The sequence below is a fragment of the Capra hircus genome, chromosome 17 (assembly GCF_001704415.2).
Source record: "Capra hircus breed San Clemente chromosome 17, ASM170441v1, whole genome shotgun sequence".
Lineage (NCBI taxonomy): Eukaryota > Metazoa > Chordata > Mammalia > Artiodactyla > Bovidae > Capra > Capra hircus.
Genome location: NC_030824.1, coordinates 60,649,597 through 60,664,480, shown reverse-complemented (window position 1 = coordinate 60,664,480; position 14,884 = coordinate 60,649,597). Strand labels below are relative to the sequence as shown.

Below are 14,884 nucleotides of genomic sequence, written 5' to 3'. Positions count from 1 at the left end.
GGAAGGATGGGGAGCTTGGGATTAGCAGATGTAAACTAGTATTGATATTTATATAGGATAGACGAAACAACAAAGTACTACTATATAGAACAGGGAATTACATTCAATATCCTGTGATAACCCAGAAGAGAATATAAAAAAGAATATATACAGATATGTGTATATGGGGCTTATATAAATATATACGCTGCTGTTCAGTCGCTCAGTTGCGTCCGAATCTTTGGAACCCACGGACTGCAGCACACCAGGCTTCCCTGTCCTTCACCACCTCCTGGAGCTTACTCAAGCTCATGTCCATCCAGTCAGTGATGCTCTCCAACCATCTCATCCTCTGTCGTCCCCTTTTCCTGCCCCCAATCCCTCCCAGCATCAGGGTCTTTTCCAATGAGTCAGCTCTTTGCATCAGGTGGCCAAAGTATCGGAACTCCAGCATCGGTCCTTCCAATGAATATTCAGGATTGATTTCCTTTAGGATGGACTGGTTTGATCTCCTTGCAGTCATGGGACTCTAGAGAGTCTTCACCAGCACCACAGTTCAAAAGCATCAATTCTTCAGTGCTCAGCCTTCTTTATAGTCCAAATATCATATACGCACATGACTAGTGGAGAAATCATTGCTTCAACTATATGGACTTTGTTGGTAAAGTAACGTCTCTGCTTTTTAATGCACTATCTAGGTTTGTCATAGCTTTTCTCCCAAGGAGCAAGCATCTTTTAATTTCATGGCTGTATTCTCTGTCCACAGTGATTTTGGTTTCCACTGTTTCCCCACCTATTTACCATGAAGTGATGGGACCAGATGCCATGATATTCCTTTTCTGAATGCTGAGTTTTAAGCCAGCTTTTTCACTCTCCTCTTTCACCCCATCAAGAGCCTCTTTTAATTCCGCTTCTCTTTATGCCATAAGGGTGCTGTCATCTGTATATATGAGGTTACTGATATTTCACCCCACGATCTTGATTCCAGCCTGTGCTTCCTCCAGCCCAGTGTTTCTCATGATGTACTCTGCATATAAGTTAAATAAGCAGGGTGACACTATACAGCCTTGATGTACTCCTTTCCCAATTTTGAACAAGTCTGTTGTTACACGTCAAGATCTAACTGTTGCTTCCTGACCTGCATACCGATTCTCAGGAGGCAGGTCAGGTGGTCTGGTATTCCCATCTCTTTAAGAATTTTCCACAGTTTATGATGATCCACACAGTCAAAGGCTTTAGCATAGTCATGAAGCAGAAGTAGATATTTTTCTGGAATTCTCTTGCTTTTTCCATGATACAGTGGATGAAGGCAATTTAATCTCTGGTTCCTCTGCCTTTTCTAAATCCAGCTTGAACATCTGGAAGTTCTCGGTTCACATACTGTTGAAGGCTAGCTTAAAGGATTGGAGTATTTTGAACAAGACTTTGTTAGCAGGTGAAATGAGTGCAATTGTGCGGTAGTTTGAACATTCTTTAGCATTGCTCTTTGGGACTGGAATGAAAGCTGACCTTTTCCAGTCCTATGGCCACTGATGAATTTTCCAAATTTGCTGGCATATTGAGCACAGCACTTTAACAGCATCATCTTTTAGGATTTGAAATAGCTCAACTGGAATTCTATCACCTCCACTAGCTTTGTTCATACTGATGCTTCCTAAGGCCCACTTGACTTTGCACTCCAGAATGTCTGACTCTAAGTGAGTGATCACACCATTGTGGTTATCTGGGTCATGAAGATCTTTATAGACAGATAGATAGAGATACATACATACATATATATGGCACTTCCCTAGTGGCTCAGATAGCAAAGAATTTGCCTACAAAGCAGGAGGATCTGGGTTCAACCCCTAGGTTGGGAAAATCCCCTGCAGAAGGAAACGATAACCCTCTCCAGTATTCTTGCCTGGAGAATTCCCTGGACAGAGGAACTATATCCATATACACACGTACAGCTGAGTCACTTTGTTGTACAGCAGAAAGTAACACAACACTGTAAGTCAAATTAAATAATAATTATAAATTTATGCTTCAATAAAAAAGAAAATTCTAAAGGAAAAAAAAAAAAAAGTACTGAGCTCCAGACAACTCTAACAACAAGTCCAGGAAATGCGGAAATCTGGCAAAGGAAGCTGAAAATGGAAAAGCCAGTGGGGTGGGAGAAAAGGCAAGCAGGTGTGGGGCTATTGAGCCAAGTAGAGCAAGGGTATCACAGAGGGGAAGGTGAACGGCCTCATCAGACGCTGCCGCCAGGAAAGAACAGGAAGACTGAGAACTGACGGTGGAGGCGGCGCTCCGAGACCACGACGACCACGGAACACGCAGCAGAGGGTGGAGGCGAGGGCCCTACGGGAGAGGGCCCCACGCGGACAGGAGGAAGGAGACGGGTCCCTGAATATGCGGCGGAGGCGGCGCTCCGAGACCACGATGACCCTCAGAGATCACGCAGCGGAGGGTGGAGGCGAGGGCCCGACGGGAGAGGGCCCCAAGAGGACAGGAGGAAGGAGATGGGGGCCCTGGGCCCCGACGAGGACAGGAGGAAGGGGACGGGGGCCCTGAATATGCGGGAGGCCTGAATATAGGAGCTTCTTAAAGAATTTCTGCTGCATATGAGACATGAAACATGGGCAGCAGACTAAAGGAAGACAGGGTTCTTTCACTGGTGATGGTGGTGGTATTTTTCTTTTAAGATGGATGAAAGGGCAAAACAGGTGTCAGTGAGAAAGCATAGGAAGAACTACTTGCCCGACATCCTGGAGAAGCAAGGAGGGAAGGCGAAGAGGGGATGGAAACAGCTGGACAGAGGCTGGCCACGCGGTCAGCAGGGCAGCAGAGGGAAGGCGGGGCATCCGTTTCAGTGGAAGAGCTCTTCAAATGAGTTCTAAGTTCATAGAGTTCACAGCAAAACAGGACACAAAATCATCCAGAAAGGGAGGCAGTCCCAGAAGCTTAGAGAGAGGGGAAAATCTAAAATATTCATCAACCAGGAGAATGAAGGAACTAAGAAATGAAAGATGCTTTGTGCTCAGGATTAATGGCCTATCTGAGGCCAGTGGTCATGACTGAATACACTTTCTCAGGAAGAGAGAAGGCAGAGGTGAAGCCTCCTTAATTTGGAGCTGCGCAAACAAGTCTCATCAAGGCAGAGAAGGGCAATGGAGTTGAGTGTATTGAAAAGAGTGACTTTAACAAATGACAAATTCACACACTGAAATTCCATTCACACATGGAAAGAAGTGAGGGTGTGAGGGGCTGAGGAAAGTAGGATCAGTTGATTGCAAGCGAAGGCTACTTACTAGGGAAGGGTAAGCAGAGAAGAATAGAAGGCGGTGTTGGAAGGAGGAAGCCTCACAAGTGAGATGGCGGACGGGGTGCCCATCCTAGTGATAAGATCTAAGGAGTGGGCATGACAGGAAATGACTGAGGGAAGGGGAGGAACAGAGGACTGAAGGAGAGGCGTCCAAGGAGAAAGCAGCAAAGTCCTACGAATTACCTGAGGTGACAATGACATCACCAAGGAAAGCGTAAAAGGAAGGCACACCGACATAGGAACTTAAGAAGTCTGTGTGCGGTTCCAAACACGGAAAAAAGTAAGAAGAGAACAGACTGTAGAGAGAGATAATTTGAGGGTGAAACCACGTGAATGGATGGAGAAACAAACGCCACAGTGGGAAATAGCACGGTCAGGTGCAACAGCTGAAAACGGACAGGCTGCCCAAACTGGGGGAGGACTAGCCTGGTTCCCTGTAGTGACAGTCACGGGATGGAGAGTTGCAGGAGATCCAAGGTCAGCTCAAGTCCGGTGCTGCTGAAGCTGCGGAGGGCTACACCCAATTAATTGCCTGCTACGTGTATCACTGAACGGCCCACAGCAAGCTGCCAAGGGCTACACCCAACTAATTGCCTGCTACGTGTACCACTGAGTGGCCCACAGCAAGCTAACCCCACAGGCCCACAACTAAAGGCACCAGCTTCCTCCATCCTTGTACCTTCTGCTTCTCCCATCATAGTAAACGGCACCACCTAGTTGCTCAAGCCAGAAGCCTTCTTCTCCTTCACCCTGGAATCTAACATCCAGTGTTTCTGTAAATTTCTCTCTAAAAGTCTTCCTCAGACACTCTGGCCTCCATTTCTGCCACCACCACACCAATCCATAACCCTTCCAACCATTCCTGCCATTTCTAAACTTTCTCTACTCTGCCACAGTGGGTTTTGAAAAATATGAACGTATCACTCAATGCCCTGCTTAAAACCATTTAATACATTAAGCTCAAAACCTCAAGGTCAGGCCCTGACCCCCACTGTCCAGCCTTATCTCCATCCTCCCTGGCTCTCTGCTCCAGTGATGCTGGGTGTCCATCCCCAGGGGAACCTCACATGGACCACGCTCTCCCTTGTCTCCAGAACTTTACACGTTAATCACTCTGCCTGGAATGTGTCTCAATCAATCCCAGCTGACTCCAAGTACACCTTAGACGTTACATTATAGACGTTAGATCCTCTATGCCTTTCTTGAATCACATAACCTAGATTACTGGTCTGCCTCCACCCAGTTCCCAGAAAGCAGCTCTGGGCATCAATGGAAGTAAATCAGTGATTTCTTCAAGAAAAAGGCAGCTGAGAGAGTAAGGATCCAGGTCCCCAGCATGCGTGCATGCTAAGTCACTTCAGTAGTGTCCAACTCTCCGTGATCCCACTGACTGCAGCCTGCCAGGCTCCTCTCTGTCCATGGGATTCTCCAGGCAAGAATACTGGCATGAGCTGCCATGCCCTCCTCCAGGGGACCTCCCCAATCCAGGGACTGAACCCACATCTCTTATGTCTCCTGCACTGGCAGGTGGATTCTTTACCACTAATGCCACCTAGGAAGCCCTCCAGGCCCCCTCCTCACTTTAATAAGGAAACTCTCTTTTTTTCTGACTTATATATGCCTAAGTGTAAAGTTCTTATTTGAAAAGAAGACATCCCTACAGAGCAGTTTGAAAACCACTAAAATCAGTTCAGTCGCTCTGTCGTGTCCTACTCTTTGTGACCCATGAACCACAGCACACCAGGCCTCCCTGTTCATTATCAACTCCCGGAGTTTAGCCAAACTCATGTCCATTGAGTCGGTGATGCCATCTAACCATCTCATCCTCTGTCTTCCTCTTCTCCTCCTGCCTTCAATCTTTCCCAACATCAGGGTCTTTTCAAATGAGTCAGCTCTTCGCATCAGGTGGCCAAAGTATTGGCGTTTCAGCTTCAACATCAGTCCTTCCAATGAATACCCAGGACTGATCTCCTTTAGGACAGACTGGTTGGATCTCCTTGCAGTCCAAGGGACTCTCAAGAGTCTTCTCCAATACCACAGTTCAAAAGCATCAATTCTTCAGTGCTCAGCTTTCTTTATAGTCCAACTGTCACATCCATACATGACTGCTGGGAGCCAGCACAGGAGAGTCCACCCATGACAAGGTCATGCAGGACTCGAGGGACTCCCTGGGCCATCCCACCCATGACAAGGTCATGTGGAAGAGTCCTGATAAGCAAGGCCTCAGGACTCGACGGACCCCCTGGACCTGCTCAAACAGCTACCCCCAAACCAGAATCTGTCTGCCTTACTATTTTATGTTTTTCACCAGCTCTTCTGACATTAGCAGGGGGCTGTCCCCCGACCACCTTTCTCAGGTAAGAGTTAACTTAGGGCTTTAGCTAATAAATCTCCTGGGCATGAAAGGAGTGTTTCAAACTCTCTGTTAGCATTCTAGCTTACTTGGCAGGTTTATCCAGACTCTTGCAACATTGTTGAGCCTATGCTTGCTGCCAAGTTCTCACATCCCGTATCCATTGTGTTCCTGGGAGTGCATATAGTCGAGATGTAGAAATAACAAACAGTAGTTGTAGCATTAGCAACATTAGACTTTGAGTTAATAAGTTCTTTCTTTGCTGTAACCTGCTGAATCTTTGCTCCATAAAAATGTAACTCTGTACTTTAAGGGTGACACGGGCTAAGAATTTAAGAAGAAACACTTAAAGGGAAAATTATTGTTCTGGCTGACCAACCTTTATCAAAAAGAGGTCATGGAATAGCAACAGGCCTCCGGGACAGAAGATGATGTTCAAAAAATGAGACTCTTACAAGAAGGAACCTGATATCGATAAAAGTTATTACTGATGGAATGTTGAGTTGACTCTGAATTTTTCACCTTGCTGTATGTACAACTCAGGGTATAAAAGCCCCGAGGAAAATAAAGTAAAACAGGCCTCGCTCACTGAAGCTTGGTCATCCCGTGTCACTCTTTATCTCTTTCTCTATCTTTCTTCATTCGCTGACGTCGTCCATCCTGAGGATATCCCTGGACCCTGCTGAGGCTAGACCCTGGCACATGACTACTGGAAAAACCATAGCCTTGACTAGACAGACCTTTGTTGACAAAGTAATGTCTCTGCTTTAAAATAGATCACCTCTAACGTCTTCCCCAGTTCTGAGGGTCTCCATACAAAATACCATCATTATGAAAGTAACTCCATAGTAACCACTTGTCAACCTTTTTAAGGGGTGGAAAGTACTGGGTTGGTCAAAAAGTTTGTTCGGGTTTTTCCATAACATCTTGCAGAAAAACCCCAACAAACGTTTTGGTCAATTCAATGGTTACTGTAATAAGGATCTCAATGAAGAAGAGCATTTGGCATGATCAAGGTCATAGAGAAAACACAAGACTGGGAAAAATTAATACAAAATTAAAATAATACAAAATTAAACCAACAAATGCAAGTACTAGAATTACCCTTTCAAAGAAATGCAGATTAACCTCATTTGACAGATTTTCTGATAAGACATCAGAAAATACGCACCTGATAAAGAGGTGCTGACTCACCTCTGTCAACTGTTTCAGAGGCAACACATGTACACAGTTATACTCTGATGCCTGCAGCAGAGCAGTTAAGGGCCTGGGTTCCAGGGGCAAATGCAGCAGTTCAAATCTCAGCTCTTCCACTTACTAGCTACATAACCTTAGGAGAACCACATAAGGCTCCATTTTTCATCATAAAATGAGAAGCATAATGTCTACCTGACAGAGCTGGGCTGAGGATAAAATGAGGTAAAGAGGAGAAGAATTCAGAACACTGTCTGGTACTTACAGAAAACTCAGTCCATGCTTACAATGGGCGTGTACATACATATTTACGCTCAAGTTGTATTATACAGCCCGAATCTCTTAAAGTTTTTTAACTTATCCTTACTGGCTTGAAATTTAACCTCTTTTACAATGACATTCTCTTTTTTTACAATCTTGGCAAAAGGCTTATTAAACCATTTGTCCTTTTTATTGTATTACCATATTATCATGGTACATAAACACACATTTTTATGTACCTGGTCTTCAATGCATTTACTGAATGAATCCCATAGATTCAGTTATATCATCTGATGGAAGAGGAAACATTAATTATTTTTGTATTCTTGGGTCCTGATCTGAAATGAACTTGTGTTTAAAAAATCTCATATTGTAAACTTTTATTATACAAATATGAAACATCATTATCTAGAGACCATTGCTGCCCATAACTAGGGCTGGCAAGAAACCTTCACACCATCAGTCATCAGAAAAGAAATATTCTATGAGCACCATGATTTTCCTTAGTACTACGGAAGGACACAGAAATAAATGCCAGGCAGGTAGTAATATTGACAAATGAGCTTTGTTTTTCTTTTTTCACTTCTTTCCCTCCAGCAAAGATTCTTTTCTAACTAAATAACTGAAAGTCATATCACACAAAAAAATGATAACTAGTCTTTGAATAAACAGAGTTTGCCTGTGACCTTCTATCACCTTTCCATATATATATATGGAAAATTCCCACACAGAAAAATGAATACTACTGCGTGTGAACAGCCACAACCACCTCTTTCCAGCTCTATCGCCTACTTCCTCATCTTCACGCCTCACACTTTTAGTGCCAGAAAAGGAGGCTTGGATCAACAATGAAACGCCCCAAGGTCACCGTTTAAGCGACAACACTAGTTAAAGTGACTGCAAACTTTGGCCAAGACTAACCTCTCATTCCACAGCCAAACCCAGTGACCAACACAGAACAGCCCACAGCGAATACACAGCTTGGAAGAATGGAAAGATAACAGCCTCCCAGGCCACAGAAATCCAAGCTGCAATTAACTATTTTTTAAGAACATTTTCTTAGACGACTCCTTCCACGAAGTCCAGTAATTCCAATAACTTACCGGTCAGCAGCTTCCACGTCAAAGCAAAACCTTCTGTCGATGGAGTCAGTATGTCTCCTGATACATTCTTTCAAAAAGAAGACCTCTCCATCCCCCTGCAAAGAATCATTTTAAGCATTTTCACACACTACAGTATGAACATACACAGAGTTAAGTATCCTATACTTGAAGGGGGGAGGGGAGGCAAGGTTCAGATTCTAGGTTCCTCTATCCTATTCTCTTTTGAACCAGTTTATTTAGAACCATAGCCATTTCTGTAACTGACCTTTTCACAAGATGTTTTAGACCCTGCTTCAATTACAGTAATGTTAAACCAGACCTTATGAGTGCTAATTCTAAAAGGTGGGTTAACAATATAGTTTCCACATGTCTACATTTGTTATTCTTATTGCCCTCTTGTTAAAAAGAATGATAATGTGTTTGCCTTTCACATTACATTATACCACATGAAACAGCCCACAGGTAACCATTTCTGACCTACAGAAACTTCAATTCCATAGGAATCTACCTAAAAGTACACGAAGGACCTTGGATCAGCCATTGTGATCATCTCAAGCTAGAACCATGCCATTCATGTGTGTGTGTGCTCAGCTGTGCCCAAGTCTTTGCAACCCCAGGGACTGCAGCCCACTAGGCTCCTCTGTCCAGGGGATCACGCATGGCAGGAATACTGGAGTGGGTTGCCATTTCCTTCTCCCGGGGATCTTCCCAACACATCTATGTGTTTTGCTGTTTCTTCAGTGAATCACCCTGAATTTACCTTTACTGAGTGTTCAGTTAAAGATGGTACCATTTTATCTCAGTTAACCACTCTCTCCAAGAGCTTTAAAAAGCAGCAGAAAACAGGAGACAGAAGAATGCAAAAACAGGTTCTCAGTAAGAAACTCAATAGAGTCTGAGAAACACTTCTGGAATATTTTAGTATTTTCTGGAATGTGAAGATCTCTAATATTACACCAGCATTCAGATGTAAAAACATTTGAAATATCACAGTCATCATATTTTTAATGTATTTATTATTTGGGGCTAAAACAGAAAGACACCACTAAGCAGATGTGTCTTGGGTCTTGAGTCGGCTCTGATAGGAAACTCGCACTCCTATCCCATGCTCGGTTTGTCATTAAAGCGTATGGGGGGTGGGTGGTGTTCAAGAGGGAGGATTCGTATGTATACCTATGGCTGACTCACGTTGATGTATGGCAGAAACCAACACAACACTGCAAAGCAATTATCCTGCCATTAAATATAAAATTTGTAAAACCTGGAAGAAGTGTACAGAGATACAGAAGTTAATCCATATTTATCCTCTCACCACAACTTCTGATCATATAGTGCTCCTCAGAGGTATAAAGTAATCACGAGCATTTGGTTAATGAGTTGCGCACAGTTGCTGATCATTCCTGGAGTTTGCTCTCTTACTAGATTTGATGCTTAACAACAAATTTTGCCTTCTCAGTGTCTGATATGTTCTTAACAAATTATTCCTGATTGTATCCATTAAACTTTAGTTACATTTGACAAAAATAAATGACGGTGATCTTTAAAAAAAAAAAAAAAAGCATACAAAAAGAACAAAACCCATCCCCCTCCAGGGGTGACATCCTGGCTTCCTCTTCTTTACCAGGGCCACAATCTTCCATGTGTATTTTGATATCCAAAAATGTGCTTCTATTATAAGCAGCTTTAAATAGTTTTCAGGACGATGCTAAGTATGTGTAAACAGAAGTGAACTTGGGTTAATTCTGTATTCACAGAAGCAAAATTATGCCCATCCACCCAGCAAGCAATGAATTAACCTTAAAATGTGTCACCAGTTACACTCAATGTTAGTGAGAGGAGCTCTGTGTTGACTATTATTGTTGCTAAGAGCTACAGCTTCTGCTTTAAAACAAAGACCCCCTTTTCCACCCAGACAGCTCCTGTGGGCTTCTCACATACATTTCCTGTATCACGAGTTGCTGTGGTGTTTATTTCTACAGGAGGTGTAAACTGATGGTGAGTGTCTAAGTGAGAAGGGTCAAGTCTGAATGGAAAGCAGCAACCTCACTACAGATCACCTACTCTGTAATCTTTTCATTGATGTGAATATATGTGTGCACGTGGCTCAGTCAGTAAAGAATCTGAGAGAGACGTGGGTTCAATCTCTGGGTTGGGAAGATTCCCCTGGAGGAGGAAAATGACAACCCACTCCAGCCTTCTTGCCTGGGAAATCCCATGGACAGAGGAACCTGGAGGGCCATCCCCATGGCGGGGATAGCAAGAGTTGGACACGACCTAGCAACTAAACCACCATCACCATGTACAATGTCAGGCCTCCTGTGTAAATCCTGAGCAGTCAGCCCCCTGAGTCAGGAAAGCATGCGGAAGGTATGAACTGTATCTTCCAGTAACAGGGACGTCAAATAATCCTTTCTTTTAAAAAAAACACCTGACCATAAAAATCCATGCCAACAGGAAATCCTTGGTGGTCCAGTAGCTAAGACTCCGCATTTCCAAGGCAAGGGGCCTGGGTTCAATTCCTGGTCAGGGAACTAGAGCCCACATCCCACCCATAAGAGATCTGCATGCCAGGACTAAGACCTGGGGCAGCCAAATAAACATTTTTAAAATATTTTCTTAAAACCACATGCCAGCAATACAGAAAATACAGAAATTATTTTCCGGCCAATTTTATTTAGGAAAAAAAAAACAATCTTTTCATTCTAAAAACAAAACGGAAGGTATTTATTATTAGTGAATGGAAACAACATTAAAATGATGCCCTCAAAGACCACCTCACAGACAGTACAAAGCATAAAAAGGGAACACTTACAAGCTTCCCCCCGGATCTGTGCTCAAACGGGATCATAGTGAACTTCTTGGCTGCCTTCCGATACATGCAGTAGTGTTTGACCCAGCTGGAACCGAATGGAGGAGGCCCTGCAACAAGAAACAGAACTTTACATGTTTCCTTACAAACAAACAGATATGCAGAACTCTATATTGCTCAAGAGAAAAAACCCAAGAAACGGCAACTAATACAGCTCAAGGCAACAAATCAGCAACACAGCTCATCTAAGACAAGGGAAAAGCTAGGGGAAATAAGAGGGCTCATGGAGACAGTTTGAGAAAAGGTCCTAACAGTTCTCAGCAACAAATAAATAATTTAAAGACATATTTTTCACATGATCTGCTAGACTGTTATCTCATACATGAAAATCTCCTAATTGTAAACTATACTTTTTGTTTTTGTCTATGTATGAATAGCTCATGAGAATTCCAAGAATGCCACCAGATATGTGTGATGGTTTTGGATTCAATTCTGGCCTCTCAAAATAATAGAACTGTAGGATCACAGTGCAGAAAAGTATGTAGACTATAAATCTATCCAGTGCTTTAAGCCCACTAAAGCACCTTGTAAGCAGCTATCCTTCCTAACGATGTCAAAGTTAAACTTTAAAGTGAAGTATGAGACCTCCCTGATGGTCCATCGGTTAAGAATCTGCCCGCTAATGCAGGGGACAAGAGCGTGATCCCCGGTCCAGGAACGAAGATCCCCCATGCCTCAGGGCAACTAAGTTCATGTGCTGTGACAGAAGCCTGTGGGCCACAGCTAAAGAGCAGCCCCCACTCTCCATCATTAGAGAAAGCCCGTTCGCAGCAACAAAGACCCAGAGCAGCCAAAAGGAAAACTAAAGTTAAACGACGTGTGAAGAACAGAAGAGGGAGTCGTCCACATGTGCACCAGAACATTTCTGGAACCAGTTTCTACCTCTTGCTTAGTCAGTATCACACCCATCAGAGCTCTTAAAAGAAAATGGTCCCAAGTCGGGAGACCTAGAACGGTTCCATCACAGCAAAGGAAAAGCGAGGTCCCATTCAGTTTGATAATTTTTTCTTTTATCAAGAAAGGACATTAAAATTTTTAAAAAGTCAACACCTATTATCAACATCATCCCAGCTGAAAATATAAATAAAGTCTAAAAATATAGAGTTTTATACCTAAAAATCAAAACGAACAAACTTAGGAGGGGGGGAAAGGACTCATTTTAAAAAAATGCATTTAGCTTCTGGAACAATGAATTACATCACCTTGGGTGGAGGGGAGATGAGAAAGGGGTTACTAGCCCACAATAAATCTCACCTCAAAACATCCTCAGTGCTGGGCCAGAGTTTGGGACCCCTGGTGTGTGTGTGTGTGTGTGTGTGTGTGTGTGTGTGATTAACAGCAAGCATGTGCACTCTGTTCTATGGTTCATAAAAATACTGCTTGGGTATTTCATTCACCACCAAGGAAAATACCTCAAGAGACGATAAGTATATTACTGTCTTTTTAATCTAAAAAAATCCTAGGCTTAGACCAAATGACAAAGCCAAACCTCAGAATCTCTTGCCCAGATATCAAGGTGCTTCACTGATTAAGCTGCCATTCCCCCCAACTCCACCGGACCCCACTCAACCAGCCCTAAGCACAGAGATTAGTGATGGCTTTTCACACTGTCCAAGTTTCAGGCAATATGACAGAGAGGGTGCAACACAGACTCGTGTGTGTGTGTGTAAGTCACTCAGTCGTGTCCAACTCTTTGTGACCCCTTGAACTGCAGCCTGCCAGGCTCCTCTGTCCATGGCATTCTCCAGGTCAGAATACTGGAGTGGATAGCCGTTCCCTCCTCCAGGGCATCTTCCCAACCCAGGGATCGAACCCAGGTCTCCCGCATTGCAGGTGGATTCTTCACCAGCTGAGCCACACAGGAGGCCCAACACAGACTCGAGTCTCAGACAGTTCCAGCATTGAAGAGATGCGTGATCAAAGGAGCGTTGTTAACCCCTCAGTGCTTCTGTGCTCTCACTGGTAAATGGGGTGACAATAGCACCTTACAATTCAAAGGGGTTCTTAGTGCTTTAAATAAAACAAGATGGATCAAGAGTTTAGCACAGTGCCTGGCCTACAGCTAGTAAGTGAAGAGCTCTGTCACTGTAGTTTTTTCGGTCCAATTTCAGCCCCATCTCTCTCAAAGTCAGTAAGTTAACCAACAACTGTAAGTCTAAGAGTCTTGTGATTTGTTTCACTTGACTGTTAAGAAGATTAAAAAAATTAGAGGGGGAGGAAAGGATTGAGAACCTGGGATTAGTAGTAATACATAGGACAGATAAACAAGGTCCCATTCACTGTATAGCACAGGGAACTATATATCCAATGTCCTATGATTAATCACAATGGAAAAAAATATGAAAAAGAAAACAAATATATGTATAAATGACTCACTTTGCTGCACAGCAGAAATTAACACATTACAGATCAACTATACTCTGGTAAAAAAAATTTTTAATGAAATAGTCACTCTATACACAGCTCAATAGCTGTTGTTCCTAACAGCACCATTAGAAATGACACGATTTTGCCATTCAACGAAAATTTATAAAAATAAATTACCTCTCATTTTTTTTTTTGGCTGGCGGGGGAGGGGGGGGAGACTAAAAAAATTTAAACAAATTTTTACAGTTCTGCCATGCCAGTAACGGTCCTTCATGAGACACTAAGACTAAGCCCACAGTAAAGAAGGGCACATGGAAAAAGAACCACCACCCTGCCCACCGCATTTAACAGGAGCACCCGGATCACGCGGCTGCTCCCTGAGCCTCTCTGCTACAAAACTGGTCAGTTTGGAAATCCGGCTGCAAGAGTCACACCTGGCAAATTAAAGCACCCTAACTACATCAAGGGCGGAGGGAAACAGGAAGTAAAGGAAGAGTCTCCACGCCACTCCTTCTGCGTGTGCATGCTCAGTCCCCAAGTCACGGCTGGCTTTCAGCCCCACCCACCGTAGCCCGCCAGGCCCTTCTAGCCATCGGATTATGCCAGAAAGAACGCTGGAGTGGGTTGCCATGCCCTCCTCCAGGGGATCCTCCTGATCCAAGAAGCGAAGCCCAGCCTCTTCCGTCTCCTGCACGGGCAGGAGGACTCTTTACCACTAGCACCACCTGGGAAGCCCACTACTCCTCCTACTAACCAGCAATCAGGCTCCACAGTTGAAGAGGTAAAGTGCAACAGCCTCATCATTAAAGTAAGACCAAACTGTCAGAAGTATGAAAGCATCATGGGGTGCTTCAATTTCAAAATAAGGCTACTCTACAATTGCACTCATCACACACGCTAGTAAAGTAATGCTCAAAATTCTCCAAGCCAAGCTTCAGCAGTATGTAAACTGTGAACTTCCAGATGTTCAAGCTGGTTTTAGAAAAGGCAGAGGAACCAGAGGTCAAATTGCCAACATCCGCTGGATCATGGAAAAAGCAAGAGAGTTCCAGAAAAACATCTATTTCTGCTTTATTGACTATGCTAAAGCCTTTGACTGCATGGATCACAATAAACTGTGGAAAATTCGGAAAGAGATGGGAATACCAGAGTACCTGACCTGCCTCTTGAGAAACCTGTATGCAGGTCAGGAAGCACAGTTAGAACTGGACATGGAACAACAGACTGGTTTCAAACAGGAAAAGGAGTACATCAAGGCTGTATATTGTCACCCTGCTTATTCAACTTATATGCAGAGTACATCATGAGAAACGCTGGGCTGGAAGAAGCACAAGCTGGAATCAAGATTGCCGGGAGAAATCTCAATAACCTCAGATATGCAGATGACACCACCCTTATGGCAGAAAGTGAAGAGGAGCTAAAGAGCCTCTTGATGAAAGTGAAAGAGGAGT

General features: G+C 43.7%; 1 protein-coding gene across 2 annotated transcripts in view; it reads right to left on the bottom strand.

The window, feature by feature from the left end:
- Window positions 1–14,884, bottom strand: part of ARHGAP10 (Rho GTPase activating protein 10) — a 381,488-nt gene that overhangs the window by 206,936 nt on the left and 159,668 nt on the right. For both annotated transcript variants that reach the window (XR_001919411.1, XM_018061589.1), the window contains exons 9-10: window positions 11,010–11,116; window positions 8,198–8,292 (exon numbers count right to left, since the gene is read on the bottom strand). Coding sequence is in view for 1 of the 2 variants with exons in the window: in XM_018061589.1 (XP_017917078.1) it covers window positions 8,198–8,292; window positions 11,010–11,116 (202 nt within the window). In the remaining variant the exon portion in view is untranslated. The remainder of the gene's footprint in view (window positions 1–8,197; window positions 8,293–11,009; window positions 11,117–14,884) is intronic.